Here is a 22,079-nt window from a genome sequence, read left to right on the forward strand (position 1 = left end):
GAGAGGGAGAGAAAAGGGGAGGGAGAGGGGAGAGAAAGGGGGGAGAGAGGGAGAAAAGGGAGGAGAGGGAGAGAAGGGGGAGAGCGGGTGAAAAGGGGGAGAGAGGGAGAAAAGGGGGGAGAGGGAGAAAAGGGGGGAGAGGGAGAAAAGGGGGGAGAGGGAGAGAAAGGGGGGGGAGGCAGAGAAGGGGGAAAGGGAGAAAAGGGGGGAGGGAGAAAAGGGGGGAAGAGGGAGAAAAGGGGGAGAAAAGGGGGAAGAGGGAGAAAAGGGGGGGGGGAGAGCGAGAAAGGGGGGAGAGGGAGAAGAGGGGGAGAGAGGGAGAGAAGGGGGGAGGTAGAGAAGGGGGGAAGAGGGAGAAAAGGGGGGGAGAAAAGGGGGAGAGGGAGAGAAAAGGGGAGGAGAGGGAGAGAAAAGGGGAGGAGAGGGAGAAAAGGGGAGGAGAGGGAGAGAAGGGGGAGAGCGGGTGAAAGGGGGAGAGAGGGAGAAAAGGGGGGGAGAGGGAGAAAAGGGGGGAGAGGGAGAGAAGGGGGGAGGTAGAGAAGGGGGGGGAAGAGGGAGAAAAGGGGGGAGAAAAGGGGAGGAGAGGGAGAGAAAGGGGAGGAGAGGGAGAAAAGGGGAGGAGAGGGAGAGAAGGGGAGAGCGGGTGAAAAGGGGGAGAGAGGGAGAAAGGGGGGGAGAGGGAGAAAAGGGGGAGAGAGGGAGAAAAGAGGGGGATAGGGAGAAAAGGGGGGGGGAGAGGGAGAAAAGGGGGAGTTGGGAGAAAAGGGGGAGAGAGGGAGAAAAGGGGGGAGAGGGAGAAAAGGGGGAGAGAGGGAGAAAAGGGGGGAGAGGGAGAAAAGGGGGAGAGGGAGAAAAGGGGGGGAGAGAGGGAGAAAAGGGGGGATAGGGAGAAAGGGGGGGAGTTGGGAGAAAAGGGGGAGAGGGAGAAAAGGGGGAGAGAGGGAGAAAAGGGGGAGAGGGAGAAAAGGGGGAGAGAGGGAGAAAAGAGGGGGATAGGGAGAAAAGGTGGGGATAGGGAGAAAAGGGGGGGAGAGAGGGAGAAAGGGGGGAGAGAGGGAGAAAAGGGGGGGGATAGGGAGAAAAGGGGGAGAGGGAGAAAAGGGGGAGAGGGAGAAAAGGGGGGAGAGGGAGAAGAGGGGGAGAGAGGGAGAGAAGGGGGAGGTAGAGAAGAAGGGAAGAGGGAGAAAAGGGGGGGAGAAAGGGGGAGAGGGAGAGAAAAGGGGAGGAGAGGGAGAGAAAAGGGGGGAGAGGGAGAAAAGGGGAGGAGAGGGAGAGAAGGGGGAGAGCGGGTGAAAAGGGGGAGAGAGGGAGAAAAGGGGGGAGAGGGAGAAAAGGGGGAGAGGGAGAAAAGGGGGAGGCAGAGAAGGGGGGAAAGGGAGAAAAGGGGGAGGGAGAAAGGGGGAAGAGGGAGAAAGGGGGAGAAAAGGGGGGAAGAGGGAGAAAAGGGGGAGAGCGAGAAAGGGGGGAGAGGGAGAAGAGGGGGAGAGAGGGAGAGAAGGGGGGGGAGGTAGAGAAGGGGGGAAGAGGGAGAAAGGGGGAGAAAAGGGGGGAGAGGGAGAGAAAGGGGGAGGAGAGGGAGAGAAAAGGGGAGGAGAGGGAGAAAAGGGGAGGAGAGGGAGAGAAGGGGAGAGCGGGTGAAAAGGGGGAGAGAGGGAGAAAAGGGGGGGAGAGGGAGAAAAGGGGGGGAGAGGGAGAGAAGGGGGAGGTAGAGAAGGGGGGGGAAGAGGGAGAAAAGGGGGAGAAAAGGGGAGGAGAGGGAGAGAAAAGGGGAGGAGAGGGAGAAAAGGGGAGGAGAGGGAGAGAAGGGGAGAGCGGGTGAAAGGGGGAGAGAGGGAGAAAAGGGGGAGAGGGAGAAAAGGGGGGGAGAGAGGGAGAAAAGGGGGAGAGAGGGAGAAAGGGGGAGAGGGAGAAAAGGGGGGGAGAGGGAGAGAAGGGGGGAGGTAGAGAAGGGGGAAGAGGGAGAAAAGGGGGAGAAAAGGGGGAGAGGGAGAAGAGGGGGGAGAGGGAGAAAAGGGGAGGAGAGGGGGAGAAAAGGGGAGGAGAGGGGGAGAAAAGGGGAGGAGAGGGAGAGAAAAGGGGAGGAGAGGGAGAAAAGGGGGAGGAGAGGGAGAAAAGGGGGAGGAGAGGGAGAGAAGGGGGAGAGCGGGAGAAAAGGGGGAGAGCGGGAGAAAAGGGGGAGAGAGGGAGAAAAGGGGGGGAGAGGGAGAAAAGGGGGGGAGAGGGAGAAAAGGGGGGAGAGGGAGAATATTGGTCTACTGATACGGTTTTGTTAGTGTGTGTGTTAGTGTGTGTGTTAGCGTGTGTGTTAGCGTGTGTGTTAGTGTGTGTGTGTTAGTGTGTGTGTATGGTGGATAAACTCACTGTATCCCCGGTGCAGTCTACGTAGCAGGGTTCCTGTGGGGCGGCGAGCAGCGGGACGAAGCCGGCCAGTAGCCTGTCCTCCTCCAATAGCAGCAGGCGGAGCTCCTCATCCCCCTCGCCTCCGTCCCCGTCTGCCTTGTACAGAGGCGCCTCGCCGTGGTCGACACGCGCCAACGCATTACACAGGTCTGCCAGGCTACGCCACACATCAAGACTACAGCTACAGGGGGAGAGAGAGGAGAGTGTGTGTGTGTGTGTGTGTGTCAGTGTGTGTGTCAGTAAGTGTGTGTGTGTCAGTGTGTGTCAGTGAGTGTGTCAGTGTGTGTGTCAGTAAGTGTGTGTGTGTGTCAGTGTGTGTCAGTGAGTGTGTCAGTGTGTGTGTCAGTAAGTGTGTCAGTAAGTGTGTGTGTGTGTCAGTGTGTGTGTGTCAGTGTGTGTGTGTCAGTGTGTGTAAGTGTGTGTGTGCCTTAGAATCTTTTAAAATTAAAAGTCTATTACGTTTGAAATTGAGTGCCAATTACACCCACCCAGGCAACAAACAGGGAAAAAAAGAGCTCATCGTGTGTGTGTGTGTAAGTGTGTGTGTGTCAGTGTGTGTGTGTCAATGTGTGTGTGTGTCAGTGTGTGTGTGTAAGTGTGTGTGTGTGTGTGTGTGTACTTACTCTATACGGCAAGGTGGAGGATTCCATTGGTTGGGGTGTCCAAGCATCCAATCAGACCAGACCTTGACGCTAGGCAGCAGCTCCCTCAGGTCCAATGGAAAGGCAGAAACTCTCACCATCCCCTCCTGCCCGTCTTCTCTCTCCTCCTCTGGGATGGGCTCTGAGTGATTGAGATTTAGCGAGTGAGTGCTTAACAAAGAATTAGCAAATGAGCGCCGATCTACTTGGATCAAGAGGCGAACAAGGAGGCTACTCCTAAAAAATAGATATATCCCATTTAGCAGACGCTTTTGTCCAAAGCGACTTACAAGTCGGCTGGGGCCACTACTTTTACATATGGGTGGCCCCAGCGGGAATCGAACCCACGACGCTTGGCGTTGCAAGCGCCATGCTCTACCGACTGAGCCACACAGGACTCCTAGCACGGTGCTTCTGAATAAACAGTGCCTCTTCTCAGGATTCCTGAGAGGGACAGGCAGATACATTTGTGATGAGCCAGTTTCGCCGACAAGATTGTTTGGCTCGGGCTCTCCATCCCCAAATATTTACTGTGGCAACAGTGCTCTCAAGTGGCTTGGTCAATGGGGGGGGGGGGGGCATGTTACCGGTTGCCAAGGTCCCCGGGCATCAGAACGCACAGTTCCTTCACCACGTTCAGACACACGATTGTCAAGAGTGTTGGATATGAAAAACATCCCAGTCCTCGGGTGTTGGATCGATAAAACATCCCAGTCCTCGGGGTGTTGGATCGATAAAACATCCCAGTCCTCGGGTGTTGGATCGATAAAACATCCCAGTCCTCGGGGTGTTGGATCGATAAAACATCCCAGTCCTCGGGGTGTTGGATCGATAAAACATCCCAGTCCTCGGGGTGTTGGATCGATAAAACATCCCAGTCCTCGGGGTGTTGGATATGAAAAACATCTCAGTCCTCGGGGTGTTGGATATGAAAACATCCCAGTCCTCGGGGTGTTGGATCGATAAAACATCCCAGTCCTCGGGGTGTTGGATATGAAAAACATCTCAGTCCTCGGGGTGTTGGATATGAAAAACATCTCAGTCCTCGGGGTGTTGGATATGAAAAACATCCCAGTCCTCGGGGTGTTGGATATGAAAAACATCCCAGTCCTCGGGGTGTTGGATATGAAAAACATCTCAGTCCTCGGGGTGTTGGATATGATAAAACATCCCAGTCCTCGGGGTGTTGGATATGATAAAACATCCCAGTCCTCGGGGTGTTGGATATGAAAAACATCTCAGTCCTCGGGGTGTTGGATATGAAAAACATCTCAGTCCTCGGGGTGTTGGATATGAAAAACATCCCAGTCCTCGGGGTGTTGGATATGATAAAACATCTCAGTCCTCGGGGTGTTGGATCGATAAAACATCTCAGTCCTCGGGGTGTTGGATCGATAAAACATCCCAGTCCTCGGGGTGTTGGATATGAAAAACATCCCAGTCCTCAGGGTGTTGGATATGAAAAACATCTCAGTCCTCGGGGTGTTGGATATGAAAAACATCTCAGTCCTCGGGGTGTTGGATATGAAAAACATCTCAGTCCTCGGGGTGTTGGATATGAAAAACATCTCAGTCCTCGGGGTGTTGGATATGAAAAACATCTCAGTCCTCGGGGTGTTGGATCGATAAAACATCCCAGTCCTCGGGGTGTTGGATATGAAAAACATCCCAGTCCTCAGGGTGTTGGATATGAAAAACATCTCAGTCCTCGGGGTGTTGGATATGATAAAACATCCCAGTCCTCGGGGTGTTGGATCGATAAAACATCCCAGTCCTCGGGGTGTTGGATCGATAAAACATCCCAGTCCTCGGGGTGTTGGATCGATAAAACATCCAGTCCTCGGGGTGTTGGATCGATAAAACATCCCAGTCCTCGGGGTGTTGGATCGATAAAACATCCCAGTCCTCGGGGTGTTGCATATGAAAAACATCTCAGTCCTCAGGGTGTTGGATATGAAAACATCCCAGTCCTCGGGGTGTTGGATATGAAAAACATCCCAGTCCTCGGGGTGTTGGATATGAAAAACATCTCAGTCCTCGGGGTGTTGGATATGAAAAACATCTCAGTCCTCGGGGTGTTGGATATGAAAAACATCTCAGTCCTCAGGGTGTTGGATATGATAAAACATCTCAGTCCTCGGGGTGTTGGATATGAAAAACATCCCAGTCCTCGGGGTGTTGGATATGAAAAACATCTCAGTCCTCGGGGTGTTGGATCGATAAAACATCCCAGTCCTCGGGGTGTTGGATATGAAAAACATCCCAGTCCTCGGGGTGTTGGATATGAAAAACATCCCAGTCCTCGGGGTGTTGGATATGAAAAACATCTCAGTCCTCGGGGTGTTGGATCGATAAAACATCCCAGTCCTCGGGGTGTTGGATATGAAAAACATCCCAGTCCTCGGGGTGTTGGATATGAAAAACATCTCAGTCCTCGGGGTGTTGGATATGATAAAACATCCCAGTCCTCGGGGTGTTGGATCGATAAAACATCCCAGTCCTCGGGGTGTTGGATATGATAAAACATCCCAGTCCTCGGGGTGTTGGATCGATAAAACATCCCAGTCCTCGGGGTGTTGGATCGATAAAACATCTCAGTCCTCGGGGTGTTGGATATGAAAAACATCTCAGTCCTCGGGGTGTTGGATATGATAAAACATCCCAGTCCTCGGGGTGTTGGATCGATAAAACATCCCAGTCCTCGGGGTGTTGGATCGATAAAACATCCCAGTCCTCGGGGTGTTGGATCGATAAAACATCCCAGTCCTCGGGGTGTTGGATCGATAAAACATCCCAGTCCTCGGGGTGTTGGATCGATAAAACATCCCAGTCCTCGGGGTGTTGGATCGATAAAACATCCCAGTCCTCGGGGTGTTGGATATGAAAAACATCCCAGTCCTCGGGGTGTTGGATCGATAAAACATCCCAGTCCTCGTTGTGGCACTGGGCACCTCATGAGATAATATATGAGAGACTAGCAGCGTGTTTCGTCCAGTGGCGGACATGCATGGTGTTACCATGGGTGATGAGGACATGCAGGGTGTTACCATGGGTGATGAGGACATGTAGAGTGTCACCATGGGTGATGAGGACATGTAGAGTGTCACCATGGGTGATGAGGACATGCAGTGTGTCACCATGGGTGATGAGGACATGTAGAGTTGAGGACATGTAGAGTTTCACCATGGGTGATGAGGACATGCAGGGTGTTACCATGGGTGACGAGGACATGTAGAGTTTCACCATGGGTGATGAGGACATGCAGAGTGTCGCCATGGGTGATGAGGACATGCAGAGTGTCGCCATGGGTGATGAGGACATGCAGTGTCACCATGGGTGATGAGGACATGCAGAGTGTCACCATGGGTGATGAGGACATGTAGAGTTGAGGACATGTAGAGTTTCACCATGGGTGATGAGGACATGCAGGGTGTTACCATGGGTGATGAGGACATGTAGAGTTGAGGACATGTAGAGTTTCACCATGGGTGATGAGGACATGCAGAGTGTCGCCATGGGTGATGAGGACATGCAGAGTGTCGCCATGGGTGATGAGGACATGCAGAGTTTCACCATGGGTGATGAGGACATGCAGAGTGTCACCATGGGTGATGAGGACATGCAGAGTGTCACCATGGGTGATGAGGACATGTAGAGTTGAGGACATGCAGAGTTTCACCATGGGTGATGAGGACATGCAGTGTCACCATGGGTGATGAGGACATGCAGAGTGTCACCATGGGTGATGAGGACATGTAGAGTTGAGGACATGTAGAGTTTCACCATGGGTGATGAGGACATGCAGGGTGTTACCATGGGTGATGAGGACATGTAGAGTTGAGGACATGTAGAGTTTCACCATGGGTGATGAGGACATGCAGAGTTTCACCATGGGTGATGAGGACATGCAGTGTCACCATGGGTGATGAGGACATGCAGAGTTTCACCATGGGTGATGAGGACATGCAGAGTGTCGCCATGGGTGATGAGGACATGCAGAGTGTCGCCATGGGTGATGAGGACATGCAGAGTGTCGCCATGGGTGATGAGGACATGCAGAGTGTCACCATGGGTGATGAGGACATGCAGAGTGTCTCCATGGGTGATGAGGACATGTAGAGTTGAGGACATGTAGAGTTTCACCATGGGTGATGAGGACATGCAGAGTGTCACCATGGGTGATGAGGACATGTAGAGTTGAGAACATGTAGAGTTTCACCATGGGTAATGAGGACATTCAGAGTGTCACCATGGGTGATGGGGACATGCAGAGTGTCACCATGGGTGATGAGGACGGTGACGCATCTTCCCAGATCTCACAACGTGGGTGCGGATCTACTTTCCGTGAGGGGGTGGTCCTATCTCTACGGAGTGGAGACTGCACCCCTTGGTTGTGGCCAACGTACACTAACAGTCAAAAGATTGTACAATAATAGTGAATACATCAAAACTATTAAATAACATATACGAAATCATGTAGTAACCCAAACAAAAGTTTAACAAATCAAAATATATTTTGTATTGGAGATTCTTCAATGAAGTCACCGTTGGCCTTGATGACAGCTTTGCACAATCATGGCATTCTCTCAACCAGCTTCACCTGGAATGCTTTTCCAACAGTCTTGAAGGAGTTCCCACATATGCTGAGCACTTTTTGGCAGATTTTCCTTAACTCTGCGGTCCAACTCATCCCAAACCAACTCAAGAGATTGTGGAGGCCAGGTCATCTGATGCAGCACCCCATCACTCTCCTTCTTGGTCAAATAGCCCTTACACAGCCACTAAGTGCAAACCAGATGGGATGGTGTATCGCTGCAGAATGCTGTGGTAGCCATGCTGGTTAAGTGTGCCTTGAATTCTAAATAAATCACAGACAGTTTCACCAGCAAAGCACCATCACACCTCCTCCTCCATGCTTCACGCTGGGAACCACACATACAGAGATCATCAATTCACCTACTCCGAGTCTCACAAAAGACACGGCGATTGGAACCAAAATCTCACATTTGGAATCAATCGACCAAAGGACAGATTTTCACCGGGCTAATGTCCGTTGCTCGTGTTTCTTGGCCCAAGCAAGTCTTTTCTTCTTTTTGGTGTGGTTTCTTTGCAGCAATTCGACCATGAGGGCCTGATTCACCCAGTCTCCTCTGAACAGTTGATGTTGGGATGCGTCTGTTACTTTGTGAACTCTGTGAAGCATTTATTTGAGCTGCAATTTCTGAGGCTGGTAACTCTAATGAATTTATCCTCTGCAGCAGAGCTACAGTGCCTTGCAAAAGTATTCGGCCCCCTTGAACTTTGCGACCTTTTGCCACATTTCAGGCTTCAAACATAAAGATATAAAACTGTATTTTTTGTGAAGAATCAACAACAAGTGGGACACAATCATGAAGTGGAACAACATTTATTGGATATTTCAACCTTTTTTAACAAATCAAAAACTGAAAAATTGGGCGTGCAAAATTATTCAGCCCCCTTAAGTTAATACTTTGTAATTAATTAAATTAAATAAGTTGCCTATAAACTTTGACAAAACACTTCAAACTACTTTTGTAATCCAACTTTAGGTATTAGTAAACGTTAATAATCGATCAAATTGATCCCTGAGCGATCTGTATTCAATAGCAGCAAGTCAACAAATCATGGACGATTTTCTCTCTTCCATAACTTTCTCCTGTGTACTCGATGACAGGAAGTGCCTATTTCTCATTTGACCAAGGATTTACTTCAACCCAATTCCCAACACTGGCGACATCGTGCGGAAGCTGTAGGAACTGTAAACTGGACCGCATCTATTTACTCTTGCCATAGACAATATAGAGACCGGCGGAGTGATATTTGTTTTGTGTTTTTTTGTGAACAGATTTCCTTGGGGTTTTGCCTGCTACAGACGTTCTGTTATAGTCACAGACATGATTTAACCAATTTTAGAAACTTCATCGTGTTTTCTATCCACACATACTAATCATATGCATATACTATATTCCTGGCATGAGTAGCAGGACGTTGAAATTTTACGCGATTTTTAATAAAAAGCTGAAAAAATTCACACGCTCTTTAAGAGGATTTATAACTTGCTCCCTCCTTCAGAGAACAGTAGCTATTTTCACAACTGTACGTTATCGTATGCCCTTACATATATTAGGCGTGTGTGTGTGTGTACCTGCGGGTGTGTCTCTCAGCAGCTCTGTGCAGCGTTGGACCAGCAGAGAGAACATGGCCAGACCCAGAGCTGTAGTCTGTTCCTGTAACACAGATCTCACCTCACTGTCTCCTCCTAGAGAGAGGAGAGAGAAGAGAGAAGAGGAGAGAGAAGAGAGAGAGAAGAGAAGAGAGAGGGGAGAGAGAAGAGAGAGGAGAGAGAAGAGGAGAGAAGAGAGAGGGGAGAGAGAGAGAAGAGAGATAGGAAAGAGAAGAGAAGAGAGGAGAGAGAAGAGGAGAGAAGAGAGAGAGGAGAGAGAAGAGAAGAGAGAGGGGAGGGGAGAGAGGACAGAAGAGGGGAGAGAGAAGAGAGAGGAGAGAAAGAGGGCAGAGAGAAGAGAGAGAGGAGAGAGAAAAAGAGAGAAGAGAGAGGAGAGAGAGAAAAAGCGAGAAGAGAGAGGGAGAGAGGAGAGGGGAGAGAGGAGAGGGAGAGAGAGAGAGAGAGAGAGAAGAGAGAGAGAAGAGAGAGAAAAAGATTGAAGAGAGAGGAGAGAGGGAGAGAGAGAGAGGAGAGAGAGACAGACATTTAATCACAGGCATGAGTGTTGTGGGCACAAGGTCACACCTCTGTGTGTATGTTACCTCTGCTCTGAGCGTTGTGTATCGTGAACATGTTGATGGTGATGATCTGCAACATGCGTGTGCTGCCCAGAGGGGAGGGGCTGTGTTGGAGCAGCACCGTGAACTCCTGGAGAACCCGACTGGCCACCGAAGGGAACGACTCCATGCTGCAACACATTATGCACGTTGCTCATTTAGCAGACACTCCTTATCCAGAGAGACTTACAGATGTCACAGAAAGAAAACCACGCATCACAGGGACTGGAAGCTAAATCTTTATGGTGAAACAGCAGCTAACTCTCATAATCAGTGCGAGTTAGAAAAGCTGTCTGCGACAAGACTACATGAAAACGAAGTCTACATATTTTATTCGCGACATGAAAAAAAACAAGCTTGCGCACACACACACACACACGCACGCACACACGCACGCACACACACACACACGCACGCACACACACACACAGGGCAGAGTACTCACCCCACTTTAGTGAAGAGTTTTCCGTGAGCGTGGAGGAAGCTGAGAGTAAACCTCTTATTGAGCTGCAGACAGAAGCAGAGAGACAGGAGCAACAGAGCACTGATGAGTCACAGTCTGTCATTGATTAGACATGTCTGTCCTGTCATCTATCATTGTTAAATGCTATTTCTCTGTGACATCATTGGTCTTGGTATGAGTGCTATTATAACAGCTTGGTGAAGAGGACTGGTTATAACAGCTAGGTGACGGGGACTGGTTATAACAGCTAGGTGACGGGGACTGGTTATAACAGCTAGGTGAAGGGGACTGGTTATAACAGCTAGGTGAAGGGGACTGGTTATAACAGCTAGGTGACGGGGACTGGTTATAACAGCTAGGTGAAGAGGACTGGTTATAACAGCTAGGTGAAGGGACTGGTTATAACAGCTAGGTGACGGGGACTGGTTTTAACAGCTAGGTGAAGGGGACTGGTTATAACAGCTAGGTGAAGGGGACTGGTTATAACAGCTAGGTGAAGGGGACTGGTTATAACAACTAGGTGAAGGGGACTGGTTATAACAGCTAGGTGACGGGGACTGGTTATAACAGCTAGGTGAAGGGGACTGGTTATAACAGCTAGGTGAAGGGGACTGGTTATAACAGCTAGGTGACGGGGACTGGTTATAACAGCTAGGTGAAGGGGACTGGTTATAACAGCTAGGTGAAGGGGACTGGTTATAACAGCTAGGTGAAGGGGACTGGTTATAACAGCTAGGTGAAAGGGACTGGTTATAACAGCTAGGTGAAGGGGACTGGTTATAACAGCTAGGTGAAGGGGACTGGCTATAACAGCTAGGTGAAGGGGACTGGTTATAACAGCTAGGTGAAGGGGACTGGTTATAACAGCTAGGTGAAGGGGACTGGTTATAACAGCTAGGTGAAGGGGACTGGTTATAACAGCTAGGTGACGGGGACTGGTTATAACAGCTAGGTGAAGGGGACTGGTTATAACAGCTAGGTGAAGGGGACTGGTTATAACAGCTAGGTGAAGGGGACTGGTTATAACAGTGGCTATAACAGCTAGGTGAAGGGGACTGGTTATAACAGCTAGGTGAAGAGGACTGGTTATAACAGTGGTTATAACAGCTAGGTGAAGAGGACTGGTTATAACAGCTAGGTGAAGGGGACTGGCTATAACAGCTAGGTGAAGGGGACTGGTTATAACAGCTAGGTGAAGAGGACTGGTTATAACAGCTAGGTGAAGGGGACTGGCTATAACAGCTAGGTGAAGGGGACTGGTTATAACAGCTAGGTGAAGGGGACTGGTTATAACAGCTAGGTGAAGGGGACTGGTTATAACAGCTAGGTGAAGAGGACTGGTTATAACAGCTAGGTGAAGGGGACTGGTTATAACAGCTAGGTGAAGGGGACTGGTTATAACAGCTAGGTGAAGAGGACTGGTTATAACAGTGGTTATAACAGCTAGGTGAAGGGGACTGGCTATAACAGCTAGGTGAAGGGGGCAGGTTATAACAGCTAGGTGAAGTGGACTGGTTATAACAGGTTATAACAGCTAGGTGAAGGGGACTGGTTTTAACAGCTAGGTGATGAGGACGGGTTATAACAGCTAGGTGAAGGGGACTGGCTATAACAGGTTACAACAGCGAGGTGAAGGGGACTGGCTATAACAGGTTACAAGGGGACTGAGCAGAAAGGAGAGGGAATGAGAGAATTTGACAACAGGCCAACTTACATCAGAAAATAAGAAAGAAAGGAGAGAAACAGAGGAAGAGTAAATGAGTCTTGGAAACAAAGAGAGATTTCTCAGTAACTATTGATTTATCAATGGGGGTCGTCTTAAGAAACACCCTGTGTGTGTCTGCATGGTGAGAGAGGGTGTGTGTGTGTGTGTGTGTGTGTGTGTGTGTGTGTGTGTGTTTACGGGGTAGTATCTCCATGGAGATGGCAATAACAAGAGCACCATGGCCCACGAAGCATCGTCACAGAGCCACCACTTCCTGGGAGAGAAAACATCTCTAGTATGTAAAACATCTCTAGTATGTAAAACATCTCTAGTATGTAAAACATCTCTCGTATGTAAAACATCTCTCGTATGTAAAACATCTCTAATATGTGTGTGTGGAAAGAGAGAAATATGATCCGGAATCTGGTCAAATCAACAAACAGAGAGACAAAGAGAGGACAGAGAAAGAGAGAGAGAGGCAGACTGAGCGAGAGAGTCAGAGAGAGGACAGAGAGAGAGACCCAGAGAGACACACAGAGAGACCCAGAGAGACACACAGAGAGACCCAGAGAGACACACAGAGAGACCCAGAGAGACCTAGAGACCCAGAGAGACACACAGAGAGACCTAGAGACCCAGAGAGACACACAGAGAGACCCAGAGAGACCTAGAGACCCAGAGAGACCCAGAGAGACACACAGAGAGACCCAGAGAGACACAGAGAGACACAGAGAGTAAAGACAACATCCAGTATAAAAGAACTGGAACAGAACCAGAAGAGAAGCTGCAGATAATCCATAAGTGTGTGTATATGAATGGATGGTGTGTGTGTGTGTGTGTGTGTCAGTGTAAAGTGTTTTCCTTACATCACTCGGGCTGAGGTTACCCAGTTCCCCTTCCTGTTCAGAGTCTCTGCTGGACTCGCTGCCTCCGCGGTGTGATGATGGAACCCCTGCCTGTCCAATAGGGCCGACCCAGATCTCCACCCTGGCCCCCTCCTCCCCCCGTCCTCCTCCTCGGACCCCGGGGCCCCTGGACCCCCCCTCCGACTCCTGCTTCCTCCTCCGCTCCATCTGGTCCGCCTGGGGTGGGGGGGGTGAAAGGTCAAGGGGTCAGGAGTCAAATGGGCAGGTGATCTAGCAGCTTGCTTCACAACATCACGTGTTATAAAGGCCTGGTGTTAGGTTGTGTTTGGTCAATGAATACATTAGCTGGGTTATGACTTGAGGTGTGTGTGTGTCTTTTATGTGTGTATGTGTGTGTGGTGTGTGTGTGTATGTGTGTGTGTGTGGTGTGTGTGTGTCTGACCTTGCGTTTGGCCTCTTCAAACAGACTCATGAGACTCTCCTTGGCAGTGAGGATGGGGTTGGAGGCAGCAAGGCTACGCATGTAGTAATACACTGCATCCAACTTCCTCTTCTAGAGAGAGGGGGGAGGGAGAGAGAGGGGGAGGGGGAGGGGGAAGGGGGGAGAGGAGAGAGAGGGGGGGAGAGAAGGGGGAGAGGGAGGAAGGGGAGAGAGAGGGATGGGGGAGGAGAGAGGGGGGGAGAGGGGGGGGAGGAGAGTGAGGAAGGAGACAGATTGAGAAAAATGTGATATTTCTCTCAAAATCTTGGCTATACTGGCCACACAAAAAAAAAAGTACAGTTCACCCCCTCCCTCCCTTTGTCACGACTCTCACCGTGTAAACAGCCAGCAGGGCCAGCTGGTTGTAAGGCCGTCCGTTCTTAGGAGCAATCTGCTGGGCCTTCAGGTACCAGCTAGACGGGAGGAGGAAGAGGAGCACATTGTGTCTGAGAGAGACCTAAAGGAGTCTCATTTACAACATTTTAACAACACTGGTTTCCCCCCGATTTGTCAACGGACAGGAACACGGATAAGATGCTTCCCCTAGTGGCCAAGGTACGGTACCTGCGGGCCTTGCCGTAGTTCGCCGAGTCGCTGGCCTGCTCCCGGTAACGGGCGATGTCCCCCTGACAGATCAAACACCGCTGGGCACTGATCAGAGCATACTTCACCTGGAGCAACACACATTGTAATACCGTTAAATACACGTAGGACCCGAGAGAATCTACAACGGGGAGAACGAGGACAGAATCCAGACATTCAGATTGATTTTTTTAAATAAGTTTTTAACTTGTCCATTTGGACAACTGAAATGTATATTCTGGTTGTTGAGCCTGTAGGGAAAAAACTAAAATGTATAAAACTATTTATACAATTTTCCCGGGTTTATCATAAGACAACGAACAGAATGCATCAGTGATTTCATATTTCCTGCAACTCTCTGAAGAGAAGACAACGAGAAGGCCCCTGTCTGGTACTTCGTGTAGCCGTTAGCGATGATGCTAAGTAGACGAAGGCTTTTCCCAAAAACATACATTAAATGTTGTTAACTTCAACGTAGCCTATGTTTACCTGCCAGAATGATATCGGGATTATTTTCCAAACTCTACCATCGCATGTGCTACAAAAACTCAAATTAAAGATAACTACACCCAGAAATAAAAAATGTATCTGATTTTTCCATTACTCCAAGGTGGTCTACTGATGTAGTCTAAGCTGTGGACTTTGAACATCCTATTTCGTTGTTTCTAATTTTTTTTTTTTTTTTTTTTTTTAAGTGTGATTGTGAACAAAACGGAAATTTGGGAAAATACTAAACTAATTTGAAAGGGCCCTATACACACACACACAGTCTGAACATTCATCACGTACACAGACAGACAGACTGAACACTCATCACGTGTACACACACACAAACACACACACACACACACAGACACACACAGTAGTCGTGTCGTTCTGAACACTCATCACATGTACACACACACACACAGACAGAGTCTGAACACACACACACACACACACACAGTAGTCGTGTCGTTCTGAACACTCATCACGTGTACACACACACACAGACACACAGACAGAGTCTGAACACACACACAGTAGTCGTGTCGTTCTGAACACACATCACGTGTACACACACACACACAGACACAGACACACAGACACAGACACACACACAGACACACACAGACACGCACAGACACGCACAGACACACACACACACACAGTAGTCGTGTTACCGTCTTGCGTAGTGGACGTGGTCTGATGGCCATGCCGTCCATGTAATCCTCCAGTTTAAATTGAAACACCGTCTGAAGCTTCTGCAGCAGTGCATCAAAGAATACCGTCCCCTGGGAAACAAATACAGTGCATCAAAGAATACCGTCCCCTGGGAAACAAACACAGTGCATCAAAGAATACCGCCCCCTGGGAAACAAATACAGTGCATCAAAGAATACCGTCCCCTGGGAAACAAATACAGTGCATCAAAGAATACCGTCCCCTGGGAAACAAATACAGTGCATCAAAGAATACCGTCCCCTGGGAAACAAATACAGTGCATCAAAGAATACCGTCCCCTGGGAAACAAATACAGTGCATCAAAGAATACCGTCCCCTGGGAAACAAATACAGTGCATCAAAGAATACTGTCCCGGGGAAACAAATACAGTGCATCAAAGAATACCGTCCCTGGGAAACAAATACAGTGCATCAAAGAATACCGTCCCCTGGGAAACAAATACAGTGCATCAAAGAATACCGTCCCCTGGGAAACAAATACAGTGCATCAAAGAATACCGTCCCCTGGGAAACAAATACAGTGCATCAAAGAATACCGTCCCCTGGGAAACAAATACAGTGCATCAAAGAATACCGTCCCCTGGGAAACAAATACAGTGCATCAAAGAATACCGTCCCCTGGGAAACAAATACAGTGCATCAAAGAATACGTCCCCTGGGAAACAAACACAGTGCATCAAAGAATACCGCCCCCTGGGAAACAAATACAGTGCATCAAAGATTACCGTCCCCTGGGAAACAAATACAGTGCATCAAAGATTACCGTATCCTGGGAAACAAATACAGTGCATCAAAGAATACCGTCCCCTGGGAAACAAATACAGTGCATCAAAGAATACCGTCCCTGGGAAACAAATACAGTGCATCAAAGAATACCGTCCCGGGGAAACAAATACAGTGCATCAAAGAATACCGTCCCTGGGAAACAAATACAGTGCATCAAAGAATACCGTCCCCTGGGAAACAAACACAGTGCATCAAAGAATACCATCCCATGGGAAACAAACACAGTGCATCAAAGCATACCGTCCATGGGAAACAAACACAGTGCATCAAAGAATACCGTCCATGGGAAACAAACACAGTGCATCAAAGAATACCGCCCCTGGGAAACAAATACAGTGCATCAAAGATTACCGTATCCTGGGAAACAAATACAGTGCATCAAAGAATACCGTCCCCTGGGAAACAAATACAGTGCATCAAAGAATACCGTCCCCGGGGAAACAAATACAGTGCATCAAAGAATATCCCCTGGGAAACAAATACAGTGCATCAAAGAATACCGTCCCCTGGGAAACAAATACAGTGCATCAAAGAATACCGTCCCCGGGGAAACAAATACAGTGCATCAAAGAATACCGTCCCTGGGAAACAAATACAGTGCATCAAAGAATACCGTCCCTGGGAAACAAATACAGTGCATCAAAGAATACCGTCCCCTGGGAAACAAATACAGTGCATCAAAGAATACCGTCCCCGGGGAAACAAATACAGTGCATCAAAGAATACCGTCCCCTGGGAAACAAATACAGTGCATCAAAGAATACCGTCCCCTGGGAAACAAACACAGTGCATCAAAGAATACCATCCCATGGGAAACAAACACAGTGCATCAAAGCATACCGTCCCATGGGAAACAAACACAGTGCATCAAAGAACACCGTCCCATGGGAAACAAACACAGTGCATCAAAGAATACCGCCCCCTGGGAAACAAATACAGTGCATCAAAGATTACCGTATCCTGGGAAACAAATACAGTGCATCAAAGATTACCGTATCCTGGGAAACAAATACAGTGCATCAAAGAATACCGTCCCCTGGGAAACAAATACAGTGCATCAAAGAATACCGCCCCCTGGGAAACAAATACAGTGCATCAAAGATTACCGTATCCTGGGAAACAAATACAGTGCATCAAAGGATACCGTCCCCTGGGAAACAAATACAGTGCATCAAAGAATACCGTCCCCTGGGAAACAAATACAGTGCATCAAAGAATACCGTCCCCTGGGAAACAAATACAGTGCATCAAAGAATACCGTCCCCTGGGAAACAAACACAGTGCATCAAAGAATACCATCCCATGGGAAACAAACACAGTGCATCAAAGCATACCGTCCCATGGGAAACAAACACAGTGCATCAAAGAATACCGTCCCCTGGGAAACAAACACAGTGCATCAAAGAATACCGCCCCCTGGGAAACAAATACAGTGCATCAAAGAATACCGTCCCCTGGGAAACAAATACAGTGCATCAAAGAATACCGTCCCTGGGAAACAAATACAGTGCATCAAAGAATACCGTCCCTGGGAAACAAATACAGTGCATCAAAGAATACCGTCCCCTGGGAAACAAATACAGTGCATCAAAGAATACCGTCCCCTGGGAAACAAATACAGTGCATCAAAGAATACTGTCCCCGGGGAAACAAATACAGTGCATCAAAGAATACCGTCCCCTGGGAAACAAATACAGTGCATCAAAGAATAGCGTCCCCTGGGAAACAAATACAGTGCATCAAAGAATACCGTCCCCTGGGAAACAAACAAAGTGCTCCAAAATGATTAGCTCCATGAGGAAACACTAAGGCTGTTTCCAAATTTGTGCAGCTACATTTAAGCTACCTGGGACTGTGTTCAGTGTACGCGGTGTGTGTGTGAGAGAGAGAGTACCAGGCCATGAATTTCCCAGTGGAATCGACGGCCACGCTCCCTTGTATGGCAGTAAGCCAGCCAGCTCTCTCCCCTCACAAAAAAAAAATCTGAATTCCGAGGCGCGCACTCAATAGGTTTGAATAATTGTCCACATTTACTTTTCCTCATCCAACAAGAAAAGTTACAAACAGCAAAAATCACCAACCTATGTCAATCTACTATCCCCCATAATAGAAACGTTTACCCAGTCTATCTATCTAGCTTGTTGTTCTGTGTAATAAATAAATATTTTTAAACACTCTGGGACAGTTGTGGCACCAGGACCATTAAACATCATTCATTTTTTAAAGCAATGAGGCTGATGCAACCGATCAGAACGTTTAGCTTAAAATGTTGCTCAACTATTATTTAGGAAACACACACACGGCCTTAGGCTACACGCGCACATGTTCCAAAATGCAATTTGCAGGAAAACACTGTTCTCAAAAGCTAACTGAAAATTTCAGTTCTGAAAGACTGAGATCTATTGGATGCAACAACTAGCATGGGTTGCTAATATGACTATTGATGCAACAACTAGCATGGGTTGCTACATATGACTAGTGATGCAACAACCAGCATGGGTTGCTAATATGACTAGTGATGCAACAACTAGCATGGGTTGCTAATATGACTAGTGATGCAACAACTAGCATGGGATGCTAATATGACTTGTGATGCAACAACTAGCATGGGATGCTAATATGACTACTGATGTAACAACTAGCATGGGTTGCTAATATGACTACTGATGTAACAACTAGCATGGGATGCTAATATGACTACTGATGTAACAACTAGCATGGGATGCTAATATGACTACTGATGTAACAACTAGCATGGGTTGCTAATATGACTATTGATGTAACAACTAGCATGGGATGCTAATATGACTATTGATGTAACAACTAGCATGGGATGCTAATATGACTAGTGATGCAACAACTAGCATGTGTTGCTAATATGACTAGTGATGCAACAACTAGCATGGGATGCTAATATGACTATTGATGTAACAACTAGCATGGGATGCTAATATGACTATTGATGTAACAACTAGCATGGGATGCTAATATGACTATTGATGCAACAACTAGCACGGGTTGCTAATATGACTATTGTGCTTTTGGCTAATGGACAACGAAAGAAAGTTGTTAGAACATGCGATAAACGCTGGTTTTAATGGCAATATGAGGAAGTGTTTACAAAATAATTCCGTCAACCTTTCTATGGTCAGATTTGTTGGCTACTTTGAAACAAGGTAAGACATGATTCATAAAATGACAAAACGCCCAGGTTTTAAACAATTACGCTATGGCTAAAACATATTGAACCAAAATATAAAAACACCTCTGCCCAGTCATGTGAAATCCATAGATTAAGGCCTATGTTTCTGTCTGTAATAAAGGTCTATGCCCTCTTGGTGTCCACCAGCACCCAGTCATGTGAAATCCATAGATTAGGGGCTTAATGAATTTATTTCAATTGATTGATTTCCTTCTATGAACTGTAACTCAGTAAAATCTTTGAAATGGTTGCATGTTGCGTTTATATTTCTGTTTAGTATAGTTTCAAAATGCTGAATGCCTCCACTCAGATTGCAGTGCACAACAGACACTGGGCTTTCTCTGAACGAACCGCGCTTAGAGGACGTCGACCGAATCGAGCCTTCTTTAATTTACCTTTTTTTTATTTAACTAGGCGAGTCAGTTAAGAACACATTCTTATTTACAATGACGGCCTACCGCGGAACAGTGGGTTAACTGCCTTGTTCAGGGGCAGAACGAAAGATTACCTTGTCAGCTCGGGATTCGACCTTCCAACCCTTCGGTGACTAGTCCAACGCTCTAGCCACTAGTCTACCTGCCGCCCCTTCACTCTAACCACTAGGCTACCTGCCCCCCCACCCCCCTACACTCTAACCACTAGGCTACCTGCCGCCCCTACACTCTAACCACTAGGCTACCTGCCGCCCTACACTCTAACCACTAGTCTACCTGCCGCCCCTTCACTCTAACCACTAGGCTACCTACCTCCCCTACACTTTAACCACTAGGCTACCTACCGCCCCTACACTCTAACCACTAGGCTACCTACCGCCCCTTCACTCTAACCACTAGGCTACCTACCGCCCCTACACTCTAACCACTAGGCTACCTACCGCCCCTTCACTCTAACCACTAGGCTACCTACCTCCCCTACACTCTAACCACTAGGCTACCTGCCGCCCCTACACTCTAACCACTAGGCTACCTACCGCCCCTACACTCTAACCACTAGGCTACCTGCCGGCCCTACACTCTAACCACTAGGCTACCTACCGCCCCTACACTCTAACCACTAGGCTACCTACACTCTAACCACAAGGCTACCCTGCCGCCCCCTACACTCTAACCACTAACCCCAACATTAGACATTAGCCTTTAGGACGTTAATGTTAATTATACTACATTATATTTATTTATATTTATTACATTATATTTGTCAAGCATGACTGCCATTTGGACTATGTATAAATATATATATTTATATATATTTATATAAATAAATATATAATAAATATATATATATATAAATATATATAAATATATTTCATGTATGTCATTTAAAAGTCTCATTAAAGTTTGGCTACATTTTGCATAGTCCATCACCTACTCGACTTGGACGGTATTCAGATTGTCATACCGACCTTCTGCCATACCACAGGATATTCAGTAATAACGGCACTGAACACAAGGGGCGCTGTTTCCAAACCCCACTGATACTATGTAAATAAAAAAATATATGTAACCCGAAGGTTAGCAATGCTAACAAGTACATGTCAAATACCATAAATAATGCTAACTAAATGCTAACGAATATTTTACTATAACATTTTACTATACAAGTAGTTTAGGTTAGATAGCTGCACGCACAAAACAAAATGCTAGTCCCAGTTAGCAGCACAAAACAAAATGCTAGTCCCAGTTAGCAGCACAAAACAAAATGCTAGTCCCAGTTAGCAGCACAAAATAAAAATGCTAGTCACAGTTAGCTGCTAGGTCTCCAGTTAGCTGCTAGTCCAAGTTACCTGCACAAAACAAAATGCTAGTACCAGTTAGCTGCACAAAACAAATATTAGACAGCAAGGCTTTGATCCTGAGGGATTCTCTGAAGTTATCATGCAAATGCTTGATTTTGGAAGGAGCTCACCACTTAGCTAGGTAACTAGATACTAAATAGCACAACTGCAGCGCATTATACATTCTAGACATTTACCTTAATAGCTATAAGACATGTAGCTGGCAAACTTTGATATGCGAATTCCCAGCTGTAACTAGATCACCCGGAGCATACTGGACAATAGAGAGACTCACAAGGCTCCGGTCGTTGTATGTAAACAAACACCATGTGACTGGGGTCAACCAGGAAGCTTCATAATGAAACATGTGACGAATAAAATCAGCTTCTTATCCTCCTAACGTATTGCACAAGTTGACAGCAGGTATTTAAGTAGCTTCAAATATAGATATTTATTTAAAAACGTCAAAGAAATGGTTTCAACGGTATTGAAAAACCATCATGTGGCTTTTTTCTCTCCAAATACCCGGGTATAAGGCCCAAGCCGATGTGAACATACCTAAATGTTCAGATGCAGGCTAATTATTTAAGGACAATTACATCCACTTTTATGTATTTTTTATAAAAATTTCTAGTGTTTTTTTCCGTTTTTCTAATCAATTTAAAAATGGGCTATTTTGGTTAATGGCCTTGAAGGCCAAATTCTATAGCTGGTGCTTCCGCTACGTGGCGTGTGTTCAGTGCGCCTACCTCGTCCAGCAGAGTGAGCAGCATGGGGGTGATGCGCAGGGTTGAGTCTCCACTAGGGTCTTTGAGGAGCTGTCTGAAGCGCTCTATAACCTGGTAGAACACGTTCTTCCATAGAGCCTGGTCCAGATTCTGACTGTCACTGAACTCTATGTCTGTTAGGATCACCCGCTCGTACAGGGTCAACAGGTCAGCTCTGGGGGGGGTTGAAAAGGAGACAAGACAGGAAGGAGCTTAGTCAGTTTTCAGACAAGTTGCAGCCCCCAGCATATTACCAAGTTGGAGCTCCCACCCTCAATCCATTCTACCCCGTCCATATCCCCCCTCCCTCCCTCCCTCCAACCCTGACCCTCTCCCCTTATCCTACCCTGTCCCTCCACCCTACCCTGTCCGTCTCCTCCCTCCCTC

General features: G+C 47.5%; 1 protein-coding gene across 1 annotated transcript in view; it reads right to left on the reverse strand.

The window, feature by feature from the left end:
- Positions 1 to 21,867, reverse strand: part of LOC135534620 (telomerase-binding protein EST1A-like) — a gene marked incomplete at its 5' end in the record, with an annotated part of 34,313 nt that extends 12,446 nt beyond the window's left edge. Inside the window, 11 exons of the mRNA XM_064961555.1 lie at positions 2,362 to 2,581; positions 3,024 to 3,183; positions 9,208 to 9,321; positions 9,828 to 9,973; positions 10,288 to 10,349; positions 12,877 to 13,092; positions 13,319 to 13,429; positions 13,692 to 13,770; positions 13,922 to 14,028; positions 15,103 to 15,213; positions 21,675 to 21,867. Of these exons, the coding sequence (XP_064817627.1) occupies positions 2,362 to 2,581; positions 3,024 to 3,183; positions 9,208 to 9,321; positions 9,828 to 9,973; positions 10,288 to 10,349; positions 12,877 to 13,092; positions 13,319 to 13,429; positions 13,692 to 13,770; positions 13,922 to 14,028; positions 15,103 to 15,213; positions 21,675 to 21,867 (1,519 nt within the window). The remainder of the gene's footprint in view (positions 1 to 2,361; positions 2,582 to 3,023; positions 3,184 to 9,207; positions 9,322 to 9,827; positions 9,974 to 10,287; positions 10,350 to 12,876; positions 13,093 to 13,318; positions 13,430 to 13,691; positions 13,771 to 13,921; positions 14,029 to 15,102; positions 15,214 to 21,674) is intronic.
- Positions 21,868 to 22,079: the final 212 nt, after the last annotated feature.

This window comes from Oncorhynchus masou, unplaced genomic scaffold (genome assembly GCF_036934945.1).
Source record: "Oncorhynchus masou masou isolate Uvic2021 unplaced genomic scaffold, UVic_Omas_1.1 unplaced_scaffold_3678, whole genome shotgun sequence".
NCBI lineage: Eukaryota > Metazoa > Chordata > Actinopteri > Salmoniformes > Salmonidae > Oncorhynchus > Oncorhynchus masou.